Raw genomic sequence first — 27,467 nt, 5'->3', positions numbered from 1 at the left:
AGACCTGCTGCAGCGTGCTCTGTGTGTTTGTCTTTCTGTCTTCTTGCGTTGCTGACGTTTACTGGAACACTTTGGGATTCTAGCCTAACTAATTTGTCGGGGTTCTGAGTATATTTCTTTGATCTAGTTTTGGCACTATGGCTCTGGGTATTATGTATGTAACTTGCTTCAGTCTGCTAACAGCAGCATGTTACCACTGAGTGAAACATTCAGACTACTCTTTCACTAGGTAGCCATACCACTTTTAATACCATTGCTGGGGCTACCCACATCAGGTTGCTTAGAATCCCCTGACATTCCAGCTCCAGAAGATCCGGCTCTGTCTTCTGTGCTTCATGGGTACTTGCATTCACACTTACATATCCCCGCCCACTGACACACAGTTACATATATATGTACATGTGTATGTGTATATGCATGTATATATATGTAAAGTATATACTAAGTATAATAAGGAATTCTATATAATATATTAGTAATATATTAAGTATATACATACTTAATTTTAAAAATAATAAAATCAAACCTTTAAATAAATATCATTGGCAAAGATCAGATGTTATAATTTTCATTTCAGTCATCAAATATAATTTATAAAAGTCATAAAGAAAGCTAATTTAGATACACATATTTCTGTCCTTCTTTTGTTATCCCTTCTTCCTGATGCTCTAAGATTCCTATTCCTGTCATTTTCTTTGTGGTTGAAGAGCTTTCTGTAGCTGATCTTTACGGTCTACCAGCAGCATAGTCATGGCATTTTCCCTTGTTTTGAGTTCCCAAGAAGCCACATTGGATCTGTGCTTGGCAGTTCTTTTACCATATTATGTCACTTCCTTCTGGGTTCCTTGGTTTGAGATGAGAAAAACCATTGTCATACACATTGGTCTTCCTTGGGAACATTCCTGGGTAGCATGTCATTCCTCTGTTTTCAAGATGCTTTCATTATCTTTAGTTTTCAAAAGTTTATCTCACCATGAGTTTCTGATTTGTCTTCTCTGTGTTGTAGTTCATCTGGTGCCAAGAGTCCCCAAGACTCTTTAATGTGGTCAGTTACTGGGAGAAATATACAGGATTCGGGAGCGGAGTGTCCTCAGAGCTGTGACATATGTTACAATACCCACAGCAAAACCAGCAAAGGAAAAACTTCTCCATGCAAAGGCTCTGGGAAAGTTACACACACACACACACACACACACACACACACACGCGCGCACACACACACACACACACACACACACACAGAGAGAGTTTTACTTCAGCAGCAAATTATAATGACCAGTTTCACAACCTTTTTTCTTCCAGAAAAACTCCCATGAGCCTAGGAGGTCATGATTTTACACAGGCACCTCAGCTTAGTGTACACATAATTCTAGACTCCCGGGAAAGCAGGTATTTGTCATGGACTGCAGTGTTTGCACAAACCAGTTGAAGCCCTTTGAACTGCTCTCCTAGACTAGAGATTAATGAGAGCCTCCCAAAAGTTACAGGCTAATGCTGATATGATTTTTAAAAAGCAAATATCTTAGTATAAATTATTATGAAAAGTTCTCTGAGGTCTCGCTGTCACTTAGTCACTTGTTTGGGCAATCCAGCCTGTCTCTCTAAATCTCAATTTCCTTAGCTATAAAATGGAAGTTATGGATAGAAAGAAAACATTCTATAGGATTTATTCTAGCCCGTGACCTATAAATCTTTAGTAACTGGTATTAAGCCAAACTGCTAATCTCACCATACGTAAAGGCCTAAACATTTCTGGGATTCCATTCAGTGTCCGTGTGTCAGCACCGTAAGCCCAAGTACAGTGCCCACATCATGGGCACTGATTAGCTGCCATGATGTGGCAGCCATGTTAAATTCTTTGGGTTCTTTCTTAGGGCCCTATCAGGTGACATTTTCTCTGTTTTCTGTATGAATGAAAAGTGCTTCTTCTCTGGTCCAACCATATCACCCCTCTGAACAAGGCCACACTTCCGTGTTCTGTGCCCACCCCTCTCCTGGCCTCCCCTATACATCAGCGTCACTGTTATTCCTGGCGGCTTTGTCTACTTTTCCCACCAGACTTCAAGATCTGTAAATACTGGATTGCTGTTGTCGTCTACTACTAGATGACATGTCACACTGAAGCTAAGTGGCTTAGAGCACCAGCTCATCGTTTCCCAGAATTCTGTGGCTTACCAGTTCCTTTGCAGGTTTCCAAAGGCCTTGTCCTTATGGCTTCCCTCAGACAGAGAGCAGATTGGATTGCATTGTCTTAGTCATGCCTCACATGTCTGGCAGCAGTGCCACTGTCACTTGGGATTCCATGACCCTGTTGCATGTCCTTTCCATCCTCTAGCAAGCTAGACTAGCACCCTACACAGTGTTCCTAGGAAACAAAAGCAAAAACTCCAGAACCTCCTTAGAAACAGGCTGCAGAATGCACATACCATGCTTGCAGGTCAGTGAGAGTTAGGGACCAACTCAGACTCAGTGATATGCACTCTGGCATGGGAGGAACTGTTAAGTAGTCTGTCACATCTCCACTTGGGGCACAGCTTGGTCACATGTTTCTGATATAAGAAGTGGTCTTACTTTTATCTCAGACCCCAAATCTTACCCCAACGATTATATCAAGCTTGAAGTTCAGATGTGTTGGAGGTTCCCAGAGTAGGACTCTTCTAATTCAGACATATAAATCAATGTATTTATTTATAACTGTTTATAAATAAAGATGTATTATCCATGTTCCCACATGCCTGAATCCCAACTGTAGTGTGAGAACAGAATACACATCTGATGGTCTTGTTCAGGTGGAGTAGGAGGCACATCCGGCCACAGTCTTTACTGGGCATGTGCCCAGTAAACCCATTTCTGTGGCAAGATGAGCTTCTCTGCTCAGTCCACTGAGTCATGCAAGCATTCATCTAGCAGAGAAGCTCTTAGCCCACACTGTACCCTGTAGTGCTGAATTAGCAAGCAAGGCTGAGAACCACGTCACCAGACTCTCCTCCAGCAGTGAGCACAGCACCGATTACCCAGGAATGTGAGCTCTGACTCTGACCCTGGAGCCTCAGGTAGACAGTGCTGTGCTGCTGTGCTGCTCTCCAGAGAGTGACTGCATGTCGGCTCACTCTAGAGCCAGTGAGCTGTGAACGGACAGGGTCATGATAGGTGGCCTCCGACCTGGAACACTGCGCACTTCTTCAGGTTCTGATGAGCGTTTCTTCTGTCCCTTAGTCACACTGCGTCTAGCTGGGCTTCTCATGCATGGTTTGGACCAGATTATGGTATTTGCTATTGTAACGTATTCCTTCTGTTATGTGATATATGGAGTATAGCCTGCAATAGAAGAGCGCATGTGTGTGTGTGTGTATATGTGTGTATGTGTGTGTGTGTGTGTGTATGTATGTGTATGTGTGTGTGTATGTGTGTGTATGTGTATATGTGTGTATGCATGTGTATATGTGTGTATATGTATGTATGCATAAAACATTGCACATAGGCTGGACCCAGAGCATAAACCTGTTATCTTGGCACTCATGAAGCTCGAGTAGGAGGATTGCCTCAACTTTCATGACTCAGAGGCGAAGGTGCTTGCCTCCAAGCCTAACAACCTGCGTTCATGCTCAGGACCCAAAGGACAGGAGAGACTTGACTCCTTCAAGGGATCATCTGACTTCCACACCCTTGCCTTAGCATACACTGCTAACATATTCATTCTCTCTCTCTCTCTCTCTCTCTCTCTCTCTCTCTCTCTCTCTCAATCTCTCTCTCTCACACACACACACAAATAAAAATGTAGCTAAAAGAACATTGCATGTTCTAAGGCACCATGCTTTAATTATGTCTATGCACACTCATGAATACATGTACATAAGGATGTACATTAGGCCACAGTTACTTCTTGGTATAAACCATTGTCAAACAAGTCTGAGATAAAGGAATTCTTGCTCATTTGAAAATAGAAAGTGACACCCTAATATGGAGCTTTTATGAAGAGCTATATTCAGATATGCAGACAGGGTCTCTGCTGTTGCCTCCTCCAGAGCTGGACAGGAGGCTAATGATGCTGGTTGTGCTGGAAGGAAATGGAGCTCCCATTTCACAACTTTGACCCTGTTCACCTGCCCAAGAGGCCACAATACAAATGGGGAAGGTAGATGCTATTTTCGTTGGGTTCCCAGGAAGCCCCACATCACTGGACAAAAGACACTACAGCTCACGTTGTTGGGTCACATTGAGAAGGGTTGGGTTTACTCATCTAACGTGAGTAGGCAGTACACACCTTGAAATGGGAGCATCCACAAGTGGGAAGTACCGGTGCCTCTGTTCCGCTGCCCAGCCTTACCGACTCAGGTAACAGAGGAGCTTAATTGCCTTGCAAAGCACCCAGCATGGCCTCCTCAGAAGGGCCACTAGGGGTTAGAGAGATGGCTGTATGTGACTGGACGGTCCTCGCAAAGGATCAGAGTTCAGGTTCCCAGCACCCACACTGAAGGGAGCTCACAGCTCCGGGGACCTTTTCCTGGCCTCCTTGGCACTGCACACATGGGCACTGCACCACTCCCCCACTCCTGCCTTCCCCACATACGAACAATTAGGAATCATTTTTTAAAAAAACAAAAAGGACCAGGAACCTGAGTATCTTGAAGAAGGGTAAGCCTCAGCATGTCTTGCTGTGTGGTATATACTGTATGCAGAGCATGCTGGCTGCATGGATTTGGGCTTACATGTGAACTCTGTCTTAGTAGGGTTTCTCTTGCTGTTTTAAACACATGTCTAAAAGCAACATAGGGAAGAAAGGGTTTGTTTCAGCTTACACCTTTCAGCCCATCACAGATGGGCATCAAGTTCTATACATGTGAGATGGAACTCAAGACAGGAACTAGGAGACAGGAACGGAAGCAAACAGCATGGAGGAACAGAGCTTGGCTTGCTCATCTGCTTCCTTCCTTCCTTTTCCCTTTGGCTTTTGGTTTTTCGACACAGGATCTCTCCGTGTAGCCCTATCTGTCCTAGAACTCATACTGTAGACTAGGCTGGCCTTGAACTCAGAGATCCACGCGTCTCGGCCTCCCAAGTGCTGAGATTAAAGGTGTGCACCACCAATGCCCGGCTTGTCATCCTGCTTTCTTATACCACCTGCCTCCAGTTGGCTGGGCCCTTCTCCATCAATTAGCAATCAAGAAAATGCCCTACAGATTTGTCTGCAGGCAATCTGATGATGGCATTTTTGAGGTTCCTCTTCTCAAGAAGTTCTAGCTTGTGTCAAGTTAACAACAACAACAAAAACCTACCAGGACAGACCCCACCACTCACTGGCTGTGTAACATGAGGCTAGTGACGCCTTCAAGCCTCAGGGTCCTAATGAGAGAGGGGTATGCAGTAACGGAGCAGGCCTGCTTTTGGTCCGCCCAGCTCCCGCACGACTAGCTTTACCGGAAATAACAACCCACAAACTGTATTCTTTTAAACACTGCTTGGCCCATTAGTTCTAGCCTCTTATTGGCTAATTCTCACATCTTGATTAACCCATTTCTAATAATCTGTGTAGCACCACAAGCTGGTGGCTTACCGGGAAATATTCAGCATGTCTGACCTGGCAGCTGGCTCCATGGCGGCTGCCCTGGAGAGGAGAGGCACAGTGGCGTCTGGCTCACTTCCCTTCTTCCCAGCATTCTGTTCGGTCTATTCCGCCTATCTAAATTTTGCCCTATCAGGCCAAGCAGTGTTCTTTATTAATTAACCAATGAAAGCAACAGATGGAAAGAAGACCCTCCCACATCGGGAGTAGGGTGCAGTGATTCACCTCCGTAATCCCAGCATTATAAACTGAGGCAGAAGGGATCACCAAGAGTTCAAGGCCGGCCTGTCTCAAATTTAAAAATTGTAAAATAAACTGAAAGTAACAAGGGAAGATAATGCCTTGTGTAGAAAGTAATGAGCACCATGTGGTAGACCGTGTAGATAAAGGACATTCCACAGCACTATGCAGATGTAGGCTGTGGGGATGGAAGCAGTCATGATTATCAAAAAGATGACTGTGTCTGAGTGGAGGGATCAGAAGGACCAGATGGGGTCGGTACTCAGGCAGTGGTGGCGGCTTGGAGAGTAGGAGAATGCCACAAGAGTAGAGCTGCCTGGGGGAGGTGGAGAGAGTTCTTGGGTAAATACCAAATTTGCTTTATCTTCCCTGGGAATCTGGTAGGAGTGTCTCTTTACCTACATGTGTGTCAGGCCCCGTAAAGGCATTGATGATGGTAGGTGTGAGGGAGCTTGGTCTGTGGAGAGGGCAGCTAGCGAGCAGCAATGGGGAACACATGCTGGCTTTGTGAGAAACCGCCACTCTTCCTGTCAAGTGGCTGTGCCGTTTGCCTCTCCAGCAGTGAGCAGCGGGACTTGTCCCAGCGGTTCTCCAGCTGCAGCAGTACCCATCCACGGGGGCCATTCCCACCTCACCCCTCACCCCGTGGGAAAATGTGCTTTTATTCCTGGGTTATATTTTCTGTGTTTACTTTGCACAATTGAATAGATATAGGAGAAACATGCATGCATGTACATGCACCACACACACACAAAACCCTCTATAACAAGTACCATATTCTTTTACACTAAGAATAGTTTGTCTGGAGAGATGGATCAATGGGTTAAAGTGCTTGCTGTCAAGCCTGAGTTCAAGCTCCAGAACCCACATGGTAGAAGGAAAAATGAAGTTCTTCAAATTGTCCTCACACACACACTCACTAAGTGTAATAATTTTTAAATTACACTTATTTTAAAACCCATTTCTGGAAACATTATCTGAATATATGTCTTAGTTACTTTCCTGTTGCTGTGAATAGACAGCATGACCAAGGCAATGTGTAAAGTGTTTTGGAGCTTACCGTTTCAGAGGGCAAGTCCATGCCCTCATGACGGGGAGCATGACAGCGGGCAGGCAGACATGCATGGTGCTAGAGGAGAGCAAGGGCACATCTCCTAACCTCTCCCAAACTGGGGGCCAGCTGCTCAAATATATGGATCTATGGGGAACATTCGTATTCAAAGCACAATAGATATTCTCACACATATGATACCTGATAATGTTTATAACATGTAATCTCATCTATTCTTCTCACTTACTATTGCTCTGCTGACTTGGCTCATGAGCCCATACATTTCCAGCTGAGAAGGAAACACTGACATTACAACTGGAAAGCTAGGGCCAGCAGTTCAAGATCCTGTGATCCGCCCCAGAGCTGAGCTGTGGCAGCTGTTAAGCTACTGCCAGTTCCCCTTGTCTCCTTGGGCTGTTCAGGGTCCCAGTCCCAAACCAGTAGCAGGTTCTAGGCTGAAAAATGGACCGTCAGACCGTGGGATCTGCACAGGCCTTCCTCACCAGAACCACCTGAGTCTCAGTTCTTCCTGTTTCTGTTGCTGGCTCCTCAGCACGTCCTATGGATGGTATCCTTTTGTTCTGCATCTCCACCATCCTCCGTGGAGGCATGTGTCAACTCTGCCTCCCCAGAAGCACAAGTTCCTGCCTGATGTTTACATTGGTGCTGTCTTCATTGAATTGGGTATTTTGTTCTGTGTTTCGTTCACTTTTTTCAGACATATCTTTTTGCATATTTTTAATCTCATGTATGTTTACCAAACTTCTGGGAGACCTAATCCCTCCATGTTGTACATTAACTGTCATTCAAGGCAAACTCTGCCCTTGTGCCCTTTAAAATTTTGGACCGTGATAATCTCCTTCAGAAGACCCCCCTGCATATGTTTAGTTGAGGACATGACACACAAAAGCAATATCGCCTATGCTTTTTGTGGGCCATCCTGGGATACCTCACCCTGAGACCAGTTTGTATATTAATGTGTCCCAAGGTTAAGAAATACATACTGAACCCACATGGAATACAAAACTGGGTTCAAGTTCACAATGGAGACTCCACCCATCCAGAGTCTAGGTAGAGACACATGATCTTCATCTCCTGGTGCTGGCAAGCACACTGTAATGCGGCTTGTGTCTTTCGGGAGCCTCCGGCTGCTTGCAGGATCTCCACTCCAGTTCACATTCTACCTGCAAGGCTCTGTTTCGACACAGCCAAGTGTCTAATAAGGCCACCCCTGACCTGCCCCATTGCTGGACAGCGGACACTGGTGGATTCAGTTCACGCCCTCGTCACTCTGCCTTTCAAATTTTCTTTTCTGCATCCAGAATCCCTTTATTTTTTTTAAATCAAGAGGGTACGTTTAAAAGGATGTTCCTGCTATTTTAATGGGTATTTCTAGAGAGAAACAGAATGCTTTCTGGCTGCCTAACTCATCAGATTGCTGGGGAAAAAAATGAGTTTTGTTCTGTGTTATTGTGTTACTGTTACATTACCATTGTTACTGTGATGCTACCAGAAGTGTCTGCATCTTTCTTGTGAACAGATGAACACAACAGCCCTCACCTGAAAGTATTAGACACTGATTGTTATTCTACTTTTTCCTTGTCTACCCAAGAAACACCCAGGGAACACTGCAGAGGCCCCTCTGCCTATGTGCACCTCAGATCCCGTGAAGGTGGTGATGGCGCCAGGCATCAGGGAGCATCCTCTGTGGAGAAGTGCAGAGGTGAGACCAATGGCGAGCACCAATGCGTGGAGGGACCAAGCAGGGCCAGGCAGCCCTTGTCCTTTGGGTCAGCCCAGCCTGCTGAGAAAGGAGAGGACTCCAGCCCTGCAAGTGCATCCCAGCAGGACAGCCCCAGGAAGGCAAGCAGGAGGCAGGACAGGGCACCCAGGTCCAGAGGTGCTTCCCAGAAAAGGCGCACCCACCAGCTCAGAGACAGGTGCTCCCCAGCTGGGTCCAGCCGGCCTGGCAGTGCCAGGAGGGACGTTGCCTGTACTGAACAGAGCCCTCTCCATCACCGCACACCAAGAAACAAGGTGACCCCGGACAAGCTTGTAGGAGGGGTCTCCTCAGATCTGCCACTCCGTACAGAAGAGTTGAGGTCAGGATGCAAGAAGCTGTGTGAGGATGCCCGGGCATCTCCAGAGAGAGATGTGGTCCATGGACCCCTTCCTGGACAGAGTGTGAATATCCACCTTCTCCCTGTAGAGCAGCGCCTGCAGATAATCCAAAGGGAGCGGAGTAGGAAAGAGCTATTCCGCAGAAAGAACAAGGCCGCAGCAGTCATCCAGCGAGCTTGGCGAAGGTAAGAGGGCCAGGGACTGCAGTCCGCCACCGGCCTGCTGTTGTTACGTCCTGTGCTGTCTTTTGTGTTCTGGTGAGCTGTGTTCAGGATAAAGGCAACTGGATGGAGCCTTCTTCCCATGGATGTATACCTCTCCCTCCCAGCACTTCATATGGTTTAAGTAAAATGGAAGATTTTTTCTGTAGAGGCACGTGCCGAGGACAGGGCAGTACAGAACAAGCCCAGTTTTCCGCTGCGGTTCTGACAGCGACTAACTTTAAGCAAATCCCTGGGCCTCCCTTGACCCTCAGTTTTCCTGTTTGTAAAGTGGGATTTATCAACTCCGGTACATGAGACTGCTGCATGCTTTGTAAACTCTGGTGCATCATATATAGGATCTTCTTTTATTTTTTTTATTTTTTTTTATTTTATGTGCATTGGTGTTTTGCCTACATGTATGTCTGTGTGAGGTTATTGGTTTCCCTGGAACTGGAGTTACAGACAGTTGTGAGCCATGTGTGTTAGAAATTGAACCCAGGTCCTTTGGAAGAGCAGTCAGTGCTCTTAACCGCTGAGCCATCTCTTCAGCCCCAGAATCTTTTTTTTTTTTAAAGAATATTTTAATGTTTATCGTGTGTGTGTGTAGATCAAAGGACAACTTGCGGGAACTGGTTCTCTCCTATCATGTGGGTCCCAGGAATTAAACACAGGAAGGACATTGGGCTTGGTAACAGGTGCCTTTACCTGTCCCGTCATATCACAAGGTATTTTTTTTAATCTCTAATCCAGGAATTTGTCATACTACAAATATCTAAACCAGTGCTTAGATATACAAGATCATTATGCTGAAATCTATGAACCTATTTGAACCACCATCACACAGACTGAGCTGGGGCCTAAAATCTGGGGTGGAGGCTAAGTCATAGGACTGGGATGTGCGGAGCCTGATTACCTCTAGGGCAGGGGCAGATTTTCCTGTATCAGTCTCCTTCACACTGAGTCTCCACTCTATCCAAGTGAAACTGTCCTTGGTGACAACACAGGAGTTATGTGGCCTCTAATGGGGAGACAGTAACAGCAAGTCACTGGGAACTGCATATGTAGTGTGTCACAGCCCATCAGAAGGAGGGGGGCAGAAAAACAGTACTAGCAGGGAGCACAGCAGCCAACAGAGAGAAAGGCCTCCGGGAACACCCTGCCGAAGACGACACAACCCAGAGCCAGGCCTTCTCATTTGTGCTCGTCCAAGCCTTGAATAATGTGCCCAAGCTCCCATGGCTCCAGTCACCCCAAGGAGGCCATCCAGACAAGGACACAAACGCTCAGGAAAATGACTTGTGCCTATAGTAGCACTTGACTGTGACTGGCCCACATCCTAGGCCTTCATCACTAGTGTGTTTGCTGCGATTATGATAGGCAGAGGAGACTTGTGCTCCTCTTTGAAGTTAGAGAAGGGGTGGTACATGTCAGGGAACAGTTCTCCATCAGCTGCTGCTGGCACTGCCATTGCCAATAGCAGTCAGCATTTACTGGGCCAAATCCTCAAACCACGGTGAGGTAGGTCTGTCCTCACCTCATCCCACAAATCAGGAAACTGAGGCACAAGGAGATTTGTTGGCTTACCAACATTCCAGAGCTAGAAGGCACGAGTGCTGACTTTAAGATGGTCACCCCCATGCCAAGTCACAGGTGAGAATAGCCACTATTTCTCCATTTTGGGGAATCATGCCAGCACATGCACTGGCTAGCAGCCAAGGAAACTTTGCTTTAAGCATCTTTACTGAAAACAGCAAGGCTTACCCTTTCAGGCCACAGCTGTTCCCTAGCTGAAAGGTCTCTCCTCAGACTGTCTGCTTGGGTCCCTTTGAAGAGTCCAAGGTTGACAGATTCTGTCACCAAGTGTCCAGAGTAAATGAGCCCAGTCATTCCCTCAGGAACGGGGACTCACAGCGCACGCCCACCTGGGCAGGTGATTATGCAGGTTTGCTTGGGCTCCACCATTGTGCCGACCTGAGATGGGACATCAGTGCTCGAAGGGCCCGTGGGAAAGCACACTGAGTGATTCTGTTTCAGCTGTTCTCCGCTTATCTACAGAAACCCAAAGTACTGCCTGTCCTTGGACAATGTCTGGCACCAAGCCCAAAAAACAATGAAAGGGATAAGGGGACAGGATTTGACACTCTTGTTCATGAAATCCTGGCTGTCTTTGTAGGGAATGTGTCCAGGAAAGAGCTAGAAGACAGGGATGGAGTGAGAAGATGCAACCTTAGCCCCTACCCCCAAAATGAGTCTTAAAATTGTAATTTTTATTAACAATTAAGACTTGACTATATCTGAGGTGTTTATGTCCATGTGTGCCATCATGAGTGGGGCAGACCCATTAGCAGTGCAAGGCCACAAAATTCTGGGTTTGGCGTCACCTTCCCAAGATGCTTAGTCATTACAAATGTCCTAAAATGTGCCTTCCCAGGACTCAAGCCCTAGGATGGTGACTGGAATATTCCATGATCAACACTGTTGGCTCCTACAGCATGGCTCTGCCGTAGATCCTTCCCTAACCAAGCTCATGGTGCTTTGACCACATGTTTTGGGCATAGATGCCCCATTTCTGCTTGTACCAATTCTGCTGTCTGGAGTGCCTTTCTCTGCCTAGTAAGCATCTACTCCCCATTTACACCCAGGGAATCCCAGCAGCCATGGAGAGCCTCCCAAACACCCAGCTCCTGGCTCACGTGTGACACCTCACTCAGTGTGGGTGCTGAAGCCGGGGTGGGAGCTTGTTCCACTGCCTCAGCTGTCAGCACTGCAGGGTCTGACAGCCTGTCCTCTGACCCCACCAGATACCAGCTCAGGAAACACCTGCCTCGTCTTCTGCACGTGAAGCAGCTCAGAGCCGGAGACATGCTCAGATGTACCCAAGTGTGCACAGTCCTGCTCCTTCAGGTCTGGAGGACAGAAGTGGAACACAGGTTCCCAAAGTCCGTCACAGTAAGCAGAACACCCAAAAGTCCACCCAAAGGCATGTCAGCCACAAAGTCTGCAAGGCACTCAGTGCTCAGGCAGATCTATGGTAAGTATTCTGGGTACTCTGCAACAAACACTCGGGATCCTGAGTGTCACACCAGTCTGCAATAAGACTTAACTGGACAACTCTTCGTCTTGTTTTCAGTCACCAGGAGAATTTTCACTAATCAGTATAATGCCCTCCTTCCAGCCAGAGCCCCTCCTCTTAGTTCCCAGACTAAAAGCCTCACCACTCAGACCTCTCAGATGTCTGCTTGGGCCCTCCCCTCACATTAACCCACCGGGCCCTGAGACCCTGTGTCCTTTTGGCCATTCTAGGCTGAGGTAGCAGTGTTGCTCTTCTACGCAAAGGCCCACAACCCAGGCACTGCAGAACTGAACAGATGAGTGGCTGTAACCTGAAATATTACCAGCTCTACAAAAGGCCCCCAGAATAAATCAGTCCAGTTATCCTTGCACTTTGGATAGCTGCTCAATAGAGAAACAGAGCCCAGGCACCTTTAGGAACATCCCTTGCAGTTTAGACAGCATTTCGACTTGTCCGCTCCCAGCCTACAATGTCTGTGATCATTAGGTTTCTGATTCTGAATAATTTCAGCTTTTGAACCACTGGATTAGGGGTACTCAGCCAGAAAGGTTCATTCAAATAGCCAAACCAACCAACTCCAAAATCTGAAGCATTTCTAGTACCAAACTTATAAAGGATATTGAACCCTATTCCCACACATGCCTAACTATCTGGGCAGGCACCGGCAAACCCTCACCTGAGTGAGAACTCAGAACTTGGTAGGTCACAGGGAGCACTAACACTTAGGTGCCTTGCTGGTTGGTTGCAGGTTGCTCTCAAGATGGGAAAGTACATCATGCCCCCAAGCCTTCCAAAGGCCCTGCTGTGCTGCATCTCAGTCCAGGTAAGGCAGCCACTACACTGGCAGGGCATGCGGGGAGAGAACTGGATGCGTTTTCCCATGATCCTTTGACTTCCCCTTTTCATGGATTACTACAATAAACATTTTTAAGAGGCAAATAATTTTCACAACTAAAAACCAATTAATAGTACCTCCAATAGAAATATAAATGGTAGCTATCTATTACTGATCTTTTATTTCATTCTTCAGACTTTCTTCAAAGGAGTGTGTTAGAATCCTTGACTTCAGCTTCCTCCCCACAGATGGAAGGCCACACACACCATTAGAGCGCATTCTGTCAGGCTCAATAGCACGCTTGCACCCCCAGCAGCAGCACAGGGGACTTCTTTTCCCTCGCCAGACATGGGAGTTTTACTCAGGGCCTCTTCCTTCAGGCCAGCATTAAGAGTGGGTGATAAGTTCAGGGCTGTCAGCAGCTAATGCCAGGTCTGGCCTGTCTTCACAGGTGGCCATGGCAACACGCTCCCCCCTCCCTAATCTACAGGGCCATCCTGCAGAACAGAGAGTATCTAGAAGGTGAACAATGACTGTCAGCATGAACTTTACTGTTCATTTAGTTTTTGGTGGGGAAAAGCAGAGTAATTACTGCAAAATCTTTAATAAGAGTTGGCTAATTCATGTAACACAAGGCAGGCTGATCAGAGAGTAGCAGGTGGGGTAGCTGGAAACTTTCAAAGGAATCAAGGGCCACAGTTGCGTGGCATGACTCTCCTTATACTGGACTGGAAATATTTCAAAATAAGAACTGTCATATGAAACTATGAGATATATGGCATTTAGATATAATTAAATACAAAGTAGGCAATCAGATTATTCCCCTCAAATCCATATTTACCACTGGCCCTTAAAAATGAAGATGTTTGGCAGCCTAGAGGTGCTTAAAGACTGAGTAAATGCAAAGACATACTTTAGACTTTTTAATGACTTCATGGAATAAGCAGTGTGTTTGTCTTGCAAATTTCTGACTTGTCTGAAATCAAACAAAACAATCTGTTTAGCCCCAAATTTGGGGTAACACAGGCTGTTAGACCCAAGCACACCCACATTAAGCACAAAACACTTAGTAGTAAAGCCTGTCAGATAGATGCTAAGGTTTAACTGGAAAACATGTCTATCAATGATTTCAGTGACTGGAACTTACATAGAAGGCCCTAAAACATGGAATCAAGTGGTTGAACCATAAAGAAAAGCATTAACTCTACTGAGTTGTTTGCTTTTTGCATTAAGAATTCAGTGGTGCTAAGGTTTTTCAAATTTTGCTCAGTGGGCTATTCAATTTTTTTTTTTTAATTTTGCTGGGCAATGTACATGTTGTTCCAATTCGGGAAGTGGAAATTCCCGAATCTTTACACATAGAAAGGGAGAGAGTGATGGAAATCCCAAGATGCAGGCTCCCTGGACTATTGCTGGGCATGCATGAAACCCAAATAAGCAACCTGCTCTCAGCAATCTTCCACACATACACCATTACTAGGTTTCAACCTAGTTCTGTACGGATGCATAGCTATCTATGCCCATCTCCTTAGCGGGCTCCCACTAGCAAGAGCAATGACCAAGGATCATGTGGTTATTGGTAATGGTCCTCTATTGGAACCCAACATATTCCTCCACCTTTGGAGCGGAATATAGATGACAACTTATTTCAAGATACCAGTTTCCAGTGCCCATGTTCTAAAAGCAGTAATTTAAACTCAGGGAAATTAACCTGTGCTCCTTCCCCCAAACTGCCCATATTTCATACTTACTTTTATCTTTCGCATGATGTTATGAGTAAGACACATCTTCAGCAAGTTTTTCCCACCTGCCATTTTTGTGGCTGTCAGTTGTTATGGTGTGTAAAACTAATGTTTTTGTTGTAGCCTAATAATGTTACCCAAGAAACCAATGTTGACAGCCAGGTGTAGTACTGAAATTCCAACTATCAGGAGATTGAGGCAGGAGGGTTATGAGTTCAAAGCTAGCCTAGGCCACATACTGAGAGCCTCTAAAGAGCGGAGAAAAGCCTGAGATTCCTGCTGTCATTCCTTCAAACAAACCTAATTTTTCTGTTAGACTTACAAAAGTATGTGGCACAGGAATTCAAAGATATGTATAAATGACGTGTGCCATGTGAAGGGCATAAAGATAGGCATACTAGCATGTCCTTCCCACTCAAGACCTAGTTTTCACTTACAACCCAGGTCACTGTTTTGAAGACACACCCACAGTGAGGTGAGGAAGAACCAGTCATCTGCATCTAGGCTCACCACTTTCCTTGGGTCCAGGGATAAGCCCACTCCAAATCCTTTTTCCTCAGCACAAAGAACTTCTCTCTTCATTAAGATCAATAATATAAATATCCATTTGCTTTTAACAGTCCACAGTCTGCAATCTATACATCTTGACAACGTTGGAAGATCAAAGAAGTTTTCTTATAATCTGCAACCAGCCAGTCAAAGAACAAGCCAAAGCTTTGACCCTGGGGGAAAAGCAGAACCAGTGTGGAGTTCTGCTCTATCAACCGCTGTTACTCATGGGAACACTTCACTTTCCATACCTAGAGCCTTATTATCCGGATTACGAGGTAGCAACTCCAAAGACAAATGTTTCCTCCTGGCGTACACCAGAGCAGACTCTGCTCCTATGGAGTGCCTCGCTGTGCGCCTCACCTCCAGGAGGCTGGAAAGGAGAACTGATGGCAATCACCAGCGTAACCAACAACACCTGCACTGAGCCGCTGCTGGTTGGGATTTCGGACAGCTAGGCACAGGCCTGGTTTTTTCCCTCTAGAGAAGCTCTCAGATGGGAAACCTGTGCCACAGCCAGCACCTTTAACTCCTTAATTTCCTGGAACATAATGTGATGAACATCACATTTTAAATCAAAATCATGGTCTAGTGTTTGCCTTTAGAAACTGCCCAGGAGGCTGAAAATACACTCTGTTAATTCCTAACAGTTGTCAATTTCCAAACTGGCCCTGGAAGGGTGCAAGCTGCAGCCATGTGCTCACTCTTTCCCAAATATTGTCTGTAAAGGTTTGTTTACATTTAAAGGGGAAACGGTGTGGGAGGTCCATCTGTCTATGTGTTGCTTTTATTGGTTAACGAATAAAGAACTGCTTTGAGCCTATGGTAGGGAAGAACAGAACTAGGTGGGGAAAGCTACGCTGTATGCTGGGAGAAAGAAGGGAGGAGTCGGAGAGAGGCAATGGAGCCCCACCAGAGACAGATGCCTGAGCTTTAGCCCACATGGCGATACACAGATTAATAGAAATGGGTCAAATTCATATGTAAGAATTAGCCAATAAGAAGCTAGAGCTATTGGGCCAAGCAGTAATTTAAATAATAGTGTTTCTGTGTGATTATTTCGGGTCTCAGCTAGCCAGGCGCGGGAACCAACAAGAAGCCTCCTCCAACACTTCACTGCTGAGTAGCACCAATAATATCACAGTATCAAGAAAGCAGTAGGGCAGGGTTCAGAGCAGAGTGAGTCAAAGTAGGTCTCTCATCTCTCATCTGCTTTGCATCTTGTCACAACTTGCTGAAGAAAGCAGTCGTCTTTCCCCAACTAATTTCTTTTAGAAAAGTAACCCACATTCTAGCTCTCTAAGAATACTTGGCTTAAAGTCTAAGTGATTATGGGCTTTCACAGAGGCACAAATGACGCCAGGCGCTCCTGTGCTAGCACTAAAGAACAGGAAGCAAGGGTTTACCTTATTAATGACCTTGACTTTTGGTTTAGTAGATTATATTCAAAATTATGGAAACGGGTTTACCTGGATGGCTCACAAAGATTCAGCTAATTTGCTGCTAAGTGAATGAAGGCACCCTAGATCATCATGTCCTGTAAACATGCAGCTTTTAGGAAATGCAAGCTGTGCACTCCAGACAGACAATGAGAGTGCACTAAGAACTCTTAGGCCTGATTTTCCCACTTCGGTACAAAGGGAGTTCGAGAACAACTTCTTGTAAAGTTTAGCTTTAATGTCAAACATTACATCAGACTTTTCCAAAATAAAATGGATGTGCATGAACAATCTCAAACAGGAGGTACCACGGTGCTTCTTCAATACAATGCATTCAATATACTAGGCCCCTGGGGATGGCCACTGATGTACACGCTAAAGCAGTAATGTAAATCAGTAAGCCACTGCTCCTGAACAGTACCACTCTTCAAAGTCTGCAAAGAAAACAAAAGGTCATTTAACCTGGTAACTGTACTACCTGAACACACTTTTCATGGATCCTCCATCTATAAACCAGAGGAAATTACAAAACAATCAACTATTGGGTGTTGCTACAGCTGGTGAAAATTCCTCTTTAGGTTCTATACAGTCTGAAATTATGAAATGGCTCAGGTGTTTCACTAATTGGTCCCCACATAATGTTGCTGTCTTGGAAGTTCAGAACTTGAGTTACACTGAGCCTACTTCTGGCCCAAGCTCTCTACTTCCTGACCCACTGAGATGTAAATGCCTCCCATCAAACTCCCATTGCCAGAGAGTCACCCCAGCCACAGTGCTTCATGATAATAGACCACACCCTCTTAAACTGTCAAATAGTCTTTTATTTTAAATTGGGTCTCTTACATGGTCAGTGTGAAAAGAAAAACAGTATGTGTCCATAAGTGTAATGAGCTTTTTTTTTTTCAAGACAGGGTTTCACTACAACTTTGGTTCCTGTCCTGGAACTAGCTCTTGTAGACCAGGCTGGCCTCGAACTCACAAGAGATCCACCTGCCTCTGCCTCCCAAGTGCTGGGATTAAAGGTGTGTGCCACCACTGCCTGGCCTAAGTGTAATGAGTTCTTACTGAATCTGCTCCCTCCTGGACATGCTGGAAACTAATACAAGTTTTTACAGCCAACCGGCTCTACCCTTATCCCTTCCCCACAGCATTAGATTTCATGATTTTCTCACTAATGTCAATAGATCAGTCCTGCAGGGCCAACTAACAATCTTTTCTTTCTCTTTTATGGAGGCTGACTAATCCAAGTTACTGACTTTTCTTGCCTTCTACTGTTGTGTCTAAATTATCACACTGCACATTGTCCACTGCTTCTACGAAGACTTAGAAAAGTCAAAGCACGTACCTATTAACATGTATGACACTGAAGTACACTTCACTCAAGCCAAACTCCTAAGGGATCCTCTAGCACAAAGCTACCCTGACAGCCAGGTGTAGAGGCTGTGGTAAAGCCTTCATTCTCCTTTTCCTTCTATCACTGCCCTTTTCTCTGGTACTGGCCAAAGCCTGGGTGTGCGCCCCATGGCACACTGGGCCTTCTCACTCACTCTCCGACGCTGTATCACAGCTTATTACCCACCCCCACCCCCGCCCTTGCAATGTGTGCCTCAAGGCTCAATCTGTCAGCTTTCTCAGACCCTTAACTAAAGGGCAGGACTTTCTTCCCTTCTGTCACAGAGCTGCCAAGATTTACAGCTTATGCCTGCAATTTTTTTCTCCTCAAACTTTTAATGAAATTGTCCCTGAGAGCTTAAAAAACTGGCTGAGTGTGTGATGGCTCACACCTTTATTCCCAGCACCCAGAGGCAGAGGCTGGTGGGTCTCAGTGAGTTCAAGACCAGCCTGGTCTACAAAGTGAATTCTAGGACAGCCAGGGCTGTTACAAAGAGAAACCCTGTTTTAAAAAACAAAAACAAAACTTATTATTTATTGGTTTATGATACCAAACATTTGGGTAGCACTTAATAAATGTCAGATACACTAATGAGTTGACTATTCTCATTTAAGTCACCCAAACCTACATCAATCCAATCTTAATAGATAGAGGACTAAGTCTGACTATAGAAAATGGGAAGAGCTGCCATGATAACCACTCAATAGTGTCTCACAACCCTGGTAGCTATGCTTCCAGTGCCTAAAAAACCAAACTCCTTGAGTGCTTTCAGTCTGCATATTTAAAAGACTGGTTCTGAATCAGAGACAAGGAAGGTAAACAGTCAGTTGGACACAGGAACCTCACTCTCAAAAGCACCCCTCACCCACCACACACAAAGCCTCCTCCCCTACTAAGGACAAGCACTAGGTTTGTGCTGCCTACCGTGATATTCTTGATGATCTGCTGCACTAGGATGGCATTGGCGAGCATGTGTGTCCTAAGGGGAGCGTGCTGAAGCAGCAGGCGGAGCAGCTGGCCCACAACAGGCAGCTCCTCGGGAGCAGCTCTGTTCACCCGCAGACTCTGCAGCATCAACCTGAGGACTCGAGGGAGGAGAGCCAGGATGGAGACACAAACACCCCACAGCTTGTCCCTATAATAATAGAAAGAAAAATGAGTCCGTGAGCCAATACACAAGAGAAAATGTCCTTTCCACATTACCCAAAAGAAAAGGGACTTTCAAGAAAACACAATATTCCCTGTCTGATATGACAACTCAGTGCCTGTAGTTCCAGCTTTTTGGAGCTGAGCAGAAATGCCATTGAGTTTGAGCCCAGCCTAGACTTTATGATGAGTTCAAGGGTAGCCTGAACTACAAAGATCCTATCTCAATAAACAAAACTAATACACAAGCTTACAAGCTTCAAATTAAATACCATAAACCACAACTAGTAAGAACTAAGAAAAATCAACTAAGAAGCCGGGCAGTGGTGGCGCACGCCTTTAATCCTAGCACTCGGGAGGCAGAGGCAGGAGGATCTCTGTGAGTTCGAGGCCAGCCTGGTCTACAGAGCTAGTTCCAGGACAGGCTCCAAAGCTAGAGAGAAACCCTGTCTCTAAAAACAAAAAAAAAAAAAAAAAAAAAAAGCAACTAAGAGTTGGCTGCTAGAAAGTCTGATAAACAGTACTTTCCTGGGCTTAACACCAGACATTATGAAAGCCACAGTGATTATATATAGCACAGAACTTACCAGAAAACAGAAGTATCTCTACCCGCACAAACATCACCTAACAATGGACATCATTCAATCCATATAATCCAGGAGACACCTGAAGACTATTGCAACCAAGAAAGCAAAGAAATACATACATCAAACTTCAAGCCTAAGACTAGCTCTAGGGTCTGTCAATATCACAGAACAAAGGGTTGATTTCCAGAGAAGGGAAAAAAAAACATGTTCCGAAAAAAAACAATAATGGGACCATTACTCCAACAATGGGTCACAAAAAGGTAAGACATGGTCATGTCTATGTAATTAGACATCATTCTCCAGGTATATTCATACAGCAGGAATGAAGAAAGGTTTAGGATAAATACGATCTATGAGTGCAATAAATAACACAACCTTCATCTGGATGGTGAGTTATGGGGACTTTGGAGACTGAGTGAAGTCCCGAGTGAATGAATGTGTATTATTTGGGACTGATATATATATATATATATATATATATATATAACCACAATGAATGTGTATTGTTTGGGACTGTATGTATATATATAACCACAATGAATGTGTATTGTTTGGGACTGTATATATATAGAGAGAACCACAATGCCTGTTTCATGGAGACTGCCACAGCTCTCCTTGGGTATAGAGTACAAATGCTGACAGTGTACACAGTGTAGCTCCTCCCGTTTCCTCCTCTCAAAAAAGTTCAAAAAAAGACTGCTCCCCTACAATTTTACTAATTGTACTGAGCCCCTCTTTATTCATCTGTGCAAACTCTCGCCTAGCCTGTTCAACTGTATATAGAAGACATGCTCCCAGGGGGTGCAGCTTCTCCATCTGAGAATCTGGCCTACCGGAGTCCAGCTTCTCTACATGTACCCATTATCCTTCAGTCCCTCACTGCCCTGGAGCTGTGCAGCAGGAGCTGCTAAAGGCTCCAGCCTTCTTAACTCTTGACCATGGCCTACGCCGTGGACTTTACATAAGTGACACTCATGTGAGATACACAAGGAATCCATGTTAAACCAACAGGGTCAAGGTCTATTACTAGCCCAAGTACTTACACAGAAACAGACATGTACAAGGAGAAAAGTAGCTTAATTAAGCAAAGGCATAACGACCATAAAAATTCAGATGAAAAAGAGGAAGCTGCTTTGGTTCTTGACAGACTTTTAATCCCTAGCCCTTGGGTCATTTGACAGTGTGGCTGCATTCTGAAAAAGGTATTGTTGGATGATTTCATCATGTGAACTCCATAGTACACATCAAGAGATGCAGTAAGCACAGATATGAAGTATTAAACATCCCGTAGCAATCTTGCCTCTGCTAACAGTGCTGGGATTAGTTACAATGCCTGGTTTATGCTGTACTTCTTCTGACCAACTAGCAGCAAGCAGGCCTGTCTATATCAGCACCACCAAAAACACAGGGGTTTAACATGTACAATATTGCAATCGCTACAATGGCACTATGGATTCTAACCTTCAGCTCCATTACACTCTTCTCTAACAGTCCTCGCTGGCTGAAGCCTTTGCAGCAGATGACTGCTTACTTTACACTTGTTAGTTTAAGGGAATTTCAAGTAACTTTTAAGCAGTATTGTAACAAATGCTTCAAAACTTAGGTGTGGGAGGCAAGGAATTCGAACTGGACTCAAGTACAAGTACTGTAATTGACAAGCTCTGGCATATTCACAGAACATAATACTAATGGATCGAAGTAACTGCACAGCAGGCCAACCCTAGACCACAGCCTGTATTTGTAAACCATGTTCTATTGGAAACAGTTACATTCATTTATTTGTGTATTTTCTACTGTTGCTTTCACCCTATACAGCAGTGTTGAGTACCTATGGCAGAGAGCTTATAGTCCTGAAAACCCGAATTGTTTCCTATCTAACCCATTAAGAACTTTACTGACCCTTGCCTTGGTACAGAGAAATGTGAGTAAATACAACTAAATGAATCAACACAAATGAATCGCAGATAATACTGACACCCAAAGCAACAACAAAAAAATATGAACAAGATAATTCTTACCAAGTTCACAAATGAAGAACAGATATTAATACTGCTCACAAATATTCTACTTAAAAAGCCAGATTGTCAACTCTAAAGTAACTGAGATACAGTAAGAATAAGAAATCCAGTGTGTGAAGTGGCTGGTGGTGTGGGCCCATACAGATCTAGGAATTCATTACATGGATGTTGATGGAGCGGTGGGCCACTTCCCACCACCCGGCTAGCTTTATCCAAAATAATTAAACGGAAACTGTATTCTTTTAAACACTGCTTGGCCCATTAGTTCTAGCCTCTTATTGGCTAATTCTCACATCTTGATTAACCCATTTCTAATAATCTGTGTAGCACCACGAGCTCGTGGCTTACCAGGGAGATTCTTAATCTGCGTCTGCCTCGAGAGGAGAATCATGGCGACTGCCTGACTCAGCTTTCTTTCTCCCAGCATTCGGTTCTGTTTACTCCGCCTACCTAATTTTCTGTTCTATCAAAGATCAAGCAGTTTCTTTATTAATTAACCAATGAAAGGAACAGATAGATACAAGACCCACCTCCATCATATGGATAGCTTGGTTTGTATTTCATTGTTTTAAGCCATGTACTTTATATAGCCAGCAAGCTTGCTGCATTTTCAGAACATTTAAAAGCTCAAAGAAAAGAGGGCACAGAGCATGATGGTGCATCCCTAGAGTGCTAGGACCATGGAACTTGCTCAAGATTCTGAGCTTGGGGCCAGTAAGATGGTCTCAAATTAAAAACAAAAACAACCATAGCAAACTATAAAGTTCAAAGAAAGACTAGAAAATATATATATCAAAATATTAACAGCAAGTAAAAGAACATAATTTTGTTTTTTTCCTATTTGCTTACCTGTAAATTTCTTTACTGGATTCAACAGGTATACCAATAAAATTAAAACACAAAATCACTTTTAAATCTATAGTAGAATCTTCCAAACTAACTCTAAGTTCTAGTTTAAATATCAAATAGGAGTAAAAAATACTAAACAAATCATTAGCATTTTAGAACACTTCTTAAATCCAAGAATTGAAAATTCTATCTACTCTTGGCTAACTCTAATGAAGCCAAAAAAAACAAAAAACAAAAAAAAAAAAACAAAAAACAAATGTTTGTACTAACAGTTCACTGTCTTCAGAGTAGATTTTTTTTTTCGCTTTGGTAGATGTTTAATACTGTTTATAAAAGAAAGATACTGGGAAACTTTGTAATATCATCTGACTTTTCAAATTCGTAGCTTAATGAAAAATTAAAAGACCCAAGAATACTTGGTACAACATTAAAAAAAAAATCATGAAAGAACAAAGAAAAAAGTTGCCAAACCTTATACAAGCCCACGGAAATGAATTTAATTAGTTCTAAAATCTAATTCTCCTTCACTCCTTTTAGGAAGAAGAAAAACAAAAGGAAAAGATTAAAATTGAAAGTCAAATCAACCTTACCTCTTCTTCAGATGTTCTGCTTCTCCCTTCTCTAGAGTAAGCAGAAAATAAAGAAGGCTGTAGCAACAAGAAGCCAGGAATGGCAGGAGAGAGTCACTAACTACACACGTATGATCCAGGAGCTTACACATCGCTCCAAAAATACAACCAGCTGTACTGTCAGGAATTACAGTCAACCCAACCTGAGTGGAAAAAAGAAAGATTAATTACCTCTTCACGAAAGCCCCTTCCCCAATATACAATAAAGCCTGTTTACTGGGCTGGAGGGGTGGACAGTGCTACTTCAGATCAGCATGCATATAACCCAACTACTTGCAGAACTTTAAGCCCCAATTTTTCTCTGAGAATTTAATTCCCAAATAAGATGACTTTTCATGAAAAAATAACTTTCATGTGTATGGTGCTGAGAAGTGAAACCAGGGCTCAGGAATTCATACACACAAGCAGGCATTCTACCAGAGTCAGCCTGAGAAATATCACTGATATAATCCATGCAATGCCTCCCTTACAATTTGTAGGAAGCACCTACAAGTTTTTCTTTCTTTCTTTCTTTCTTCCTTTCTTTCTTTCTTTCTTACAAATTTCAAACATTACAACTCCTATCACTATCCAGAAATAACATTAAAGGAGTGCTTCATACATTACATCCAAAGAAAATCTCGATAATAACAATCACAGTTATTTTTTAAGACAAGAAAGACTGTTCACTGGTTCCCATCTTCTACTGTATGTATTAGTGCAGAATCCTTTTTAGATTTAGTCTTCTTCAGAATTTTATTTAGCCATTTAGGTACAAATAAGGAAAATGCATCTCTATAGGAATCAATAAGAGATAATACTAATATTATTAATATTAATATTCAACTGCTCACTGGGAAAAACCTGGAGGCCAGATATGGTTCATTACGGCATTCTCATTCATCTAGACCTCAGAGGCACATTCTCAGTAAGGCTCAATCAAAGCTGTTGGCTGTACAGAGGTCAACATTAGGAACCTCCTCCAAAGGGTAATCTGAAAATGAAAACCAAGACTGGCTTGGGATGTTTACCCTTTCCCACAACAAATGTGGCCTTAGGAAAGCAAAAACCTCTGGGACTGAGAGAAAGGAAAAAGAAAAAAGAAGGGTGTGTGTGATCCTGGACAGTAAGAAAACAAGAGCTGGGAATCTGACAGCATGAAAGAAGGGCACTCGGAGTTAATATAGTACCTCTTCCGATTCAAGGAACATCATTCTAAAGAAGCAAAAAGACTATGGACGTGACTATAAGATTAACCAAAGAAGTGAATCCTCTGAAAAACACATTAAGAGGCCTTTTTTCTTTCTTGTAAGTAAAACATCTTCTAAAAATCCCAAAGTCAAAATGTAAATGTTAGAGAAAGTTCAAAGCCCCAGTGAAGGCACAATAATGTAACGCTAATGCCAATGTTGAGAGGACACGTCAGTCTCAAACTGAGCCCACTGCTTCCAATGACTGAGTCTTGTGATGTCCCTACTCTGACAAGCCACCTATCTATTGGATCCCAAACACACTCACTGACAGTATTCAGAAGTGAATGAGAGCTTAACTTCAAGGTCCCTCATTTCACAAACACAGAAACAAGGTCTTAGGAAAACAATGCATCCCACCCTTCACCCACTCATCAATGTCACGTCCAGAAACATATTTCATTAGCAACAGCCAGCAAAAGTTCTTACCACATCATGCCATTGAGAGGCCAGGTAAACTGTGTTTCACTTAAAACACACACACACAAAACTAAGGATATTTACCAAATGCTTACTGATGGCACTTTGCATGATGTCAAAGCTCTGGCTTCGGGCAGGAATAACCAATAAACTGTGGCAAACCGCCTGTGAGAAAAGGCAAAAAATAGTAACTGCACTATGACATTTAAGAATTTAAAAAAAAAGGTTCAACCCAACTTTTAAAACCAACTTTACATATTACTAGCAAACAGGTAACAAAAACTTGACTTTGAAGATACAAACGTCAAGGATCAAACAATGAGACCTCACACGTTGGTGCACTTTCCAAGCCTAACATCTACTAGCTATAGAAACTTCCACACCTTTCAAATAGCTCAGCAAATGGATACTGTTAATATCTACTAATTGCTACAACAGAAAGGTACAAAGGAACAAAGGACATGGTCTAAGGGTTGACAAAAACCTTCTATACACCACAGAAAAATACTTACAATCCAGAAAATACCAATACAGACTGAATATCCTTTCTCTGAAATGCTAGCAGCAGTGTTTTTAACATTAGGAATTTTCTGAACTTTAGACTGCCATAGACTTTACCAGTTACACATCCATAATCCCAAAGTCTGAAATCTTCAGTACTCTAAAACCCCAAACTTGCTGAGAATGTCTTGTTGGGATTTATTTACAAATTTCAGAGCATTTTGAATTTCTATTTGTGAATTAGGGATAGTGATGGCATCGTAATCATTTCAATTCTAACAATGGCCCGCCATTCCACAAAGGTAAAAGGAAGAGAAATCTAACAGAAAATTAAATCCCTAATGTTCTAAGTTCTAAAGAAAAGAGGAAATCAAGTCCTTCATAAACACTGGTCTCTAGACAAACTGCAGAATCTGACGGGGTATGTTACCAGCTGTGAAATATGCATAAAACTACACGGGGGGGGGGGGCTGGAGAGATGGCTCAGTGGACACGGGACACACAACTGGTACTAGGAGAAGGATTCTCTCTCTAGGATAGGGTTGGAACTGGGAGAGAAGATATCCTTCTGGGTTTTGGTTTATAAATGGTTTTGTTTCTTTATGTAGACACTGGAGCCTAGAACCTCACTGGTATTTATAAACTTTTGAAATTAAGAAAAAAAAATCAAAACCAATAGTTCCCAATAAAACTTCTTACAGGCTGATATTGCCCAAAGGTTTTTTTAATGACAGGAAAAGCCCTCATATTTTCAGTGCCACCTCCCTACTTCTACTTTAGGAGGGTGGTATCTTGCTATTAACAAAAGGTTAACTCTCATTCTGAAAAACATTCTACAATAACCAAGAACTTCACTTCATCTCTTCTCTTCCAAATAATTTTTTTAAAGCCACTAAAAGTAGGGCCTCTCTGTGTAAGGTCTGGCAGAAAAGATGGTTTAAGCCGAGTCAGGTCAGTTGTGCATATGGACAGACTGCCTGCTCCCAAAGGCAGGGTCCAAACAAGGTTTGGCAGACAAAAGAAACAATCGAGTAAATATGTGAATTATATATAAATGAGCCAAGTTTCTCACTGTCAGTAAAGGCAGGAGAAAGGGAACAGTACGAGCACTAGCACTAACCCTGTGGCGCTGCACTTGAGTCTGCCTGCTTACCACAGAAATTCAACAGTACGAGACACCACCCATTGCTTCTGTTCTCCACTGATTTCTACATGGAGGCATACGTGTAACCAAAAAACCCAGACACATACAAAATAATGTTTAAAAAGATTATTTGAAATGTAGAAAAAGAGAAATAGACACACAACAGACAGAAAAACAGGTACATAGTTACCTTTTAATGACTATGCCTAAGGAATGTTACTACAGAGTAATACTGGAGTGGGAAGTCCAGTGACTAAGAGAACTGGCCACACTTCCAGAGAACTAGGGTTCAAGTCACAGCACCCACACAGTAGCTTACAGCTACCTGTAACTCCAGTTCCAGAGGATCTGATACCTTCTTCTGGACTCCATGAACACCAGACATACACGTGGTATTATGTACACACATACAAGCACACATACATAAAATAGTTTTTAGAAAAATATTGTATGGCGATAAAAAAAACTATTCAACATAAGCAAATTACCAAAAAGTTCAACAACGTGTAAAACTAAACAATAGTTGAGAGATATACTTAGTTATTGTAAAACTATAAACAGCCAGGTGGTGGTGGTTTACACCTTTAATCCCAACACAGCAGCAGGCAGATTTGCATGAGTTCAAGGCCAGCCTGATCTATAAAGTGAGTTACAGGACAGCCGTGGCTGTTACACAGAGAAACCCTGTCACCAAAAAAATAAAATAAAACAAAAACTTAACAAGAATATGGTAAA

General features: G+C 43.5%; 2 protein-coding genes across 9 annotated transcripts in view; one reads left to right on the top strand and one right to left on the bottom strand.

Annotated features, from left to right (window-relative positions):
- Positions 1-16,410, top strand: part of Invs (inversin) — a 145,824-nt gene extending 129,414 nt beyond the window's left edge. For 2 of the 5 annotated variants that reach the window (XM_075967238.1, XM_075967242.1), the window contains 4 exons: positions 8,467-9,160; positions 11,980-12,209; positions 13,000-13,074; positions 15,449-15,942. In XM_075967238.1, coding sequence (XP_075823353.1) covers positions 8,467-9,160; positions 11,980-12,209; positions 13,000-13,074; positions 15,449-15,804 — 1,355 coding nt within the window. In that variant the 3' untranslated portion in view covers positions 15,805-15,942. Of the gene's footprint in view, positions 1-8,466; positions 9,161-11,979; positions 12,210-12,999; positions 13,075-15,448 lie in introns of all 5 variants that reach the window. The other 3 variants (XM_075967241.1, XM_075967237.1, XM_075967239.1) reach the window with 3 other exon arrangements.
- A 625-nt stretch (positions 16,411-17,035) lies between these two features.
- Tex10 (testis expressed 10) overlaps positions 17,036-27,467 on the bottom strand; it is a 38,028-nt gene continuing 27,596 nt past the window's right edge. For 3 of the 4 annotated variants that reach the window (XM_075967246.1, XM_075967245.1, XM_075967244.1), the window contains 4 exons: positions 25,172-25,252; positions 23,400-23,581; positions 19,134-19,344; positions 17,042-17,250 (listed from right to left, as the gene is read on the bottom strand). In XM_075967246.1, the coding sequence (XP_075823361.1) occupies positions 17,137-17,250; positions 19,134-19,344; positions 23,400-23,581; positions 25,172-25,252 (588 nt within the window). In that variant the 3' untranslated portion in view covers positions 17,042-17,136. Of the gene's footprint in view, positions 17,251-19,133; positions 19,345-23,399; positions 23,582-25,171; positions 25,253-27,467 lie in introns of all 4 variants that reach the window. The other variant, XM_075967243.1, reaches the window with a different exon arrangement.

Source organism: Microtus pennsylvanicus, chromosome 3 (genome assembly GCF_037038515.1).
Source record: "Microtus pennsylvanicus isolate mMicPen1 chromosome 3, mMicPen1.hap1, whole genome shotgun sequence".
Lineage (NCBI taxonomy): Eukaryota > Metazoa > Chordata > Mammalia > Rodentia > Cricetidae > Microtus > Microtus pennsylvanicus.
This window is presented reverse-complemented; position numbering and strand designations above follow the sequence as displayed.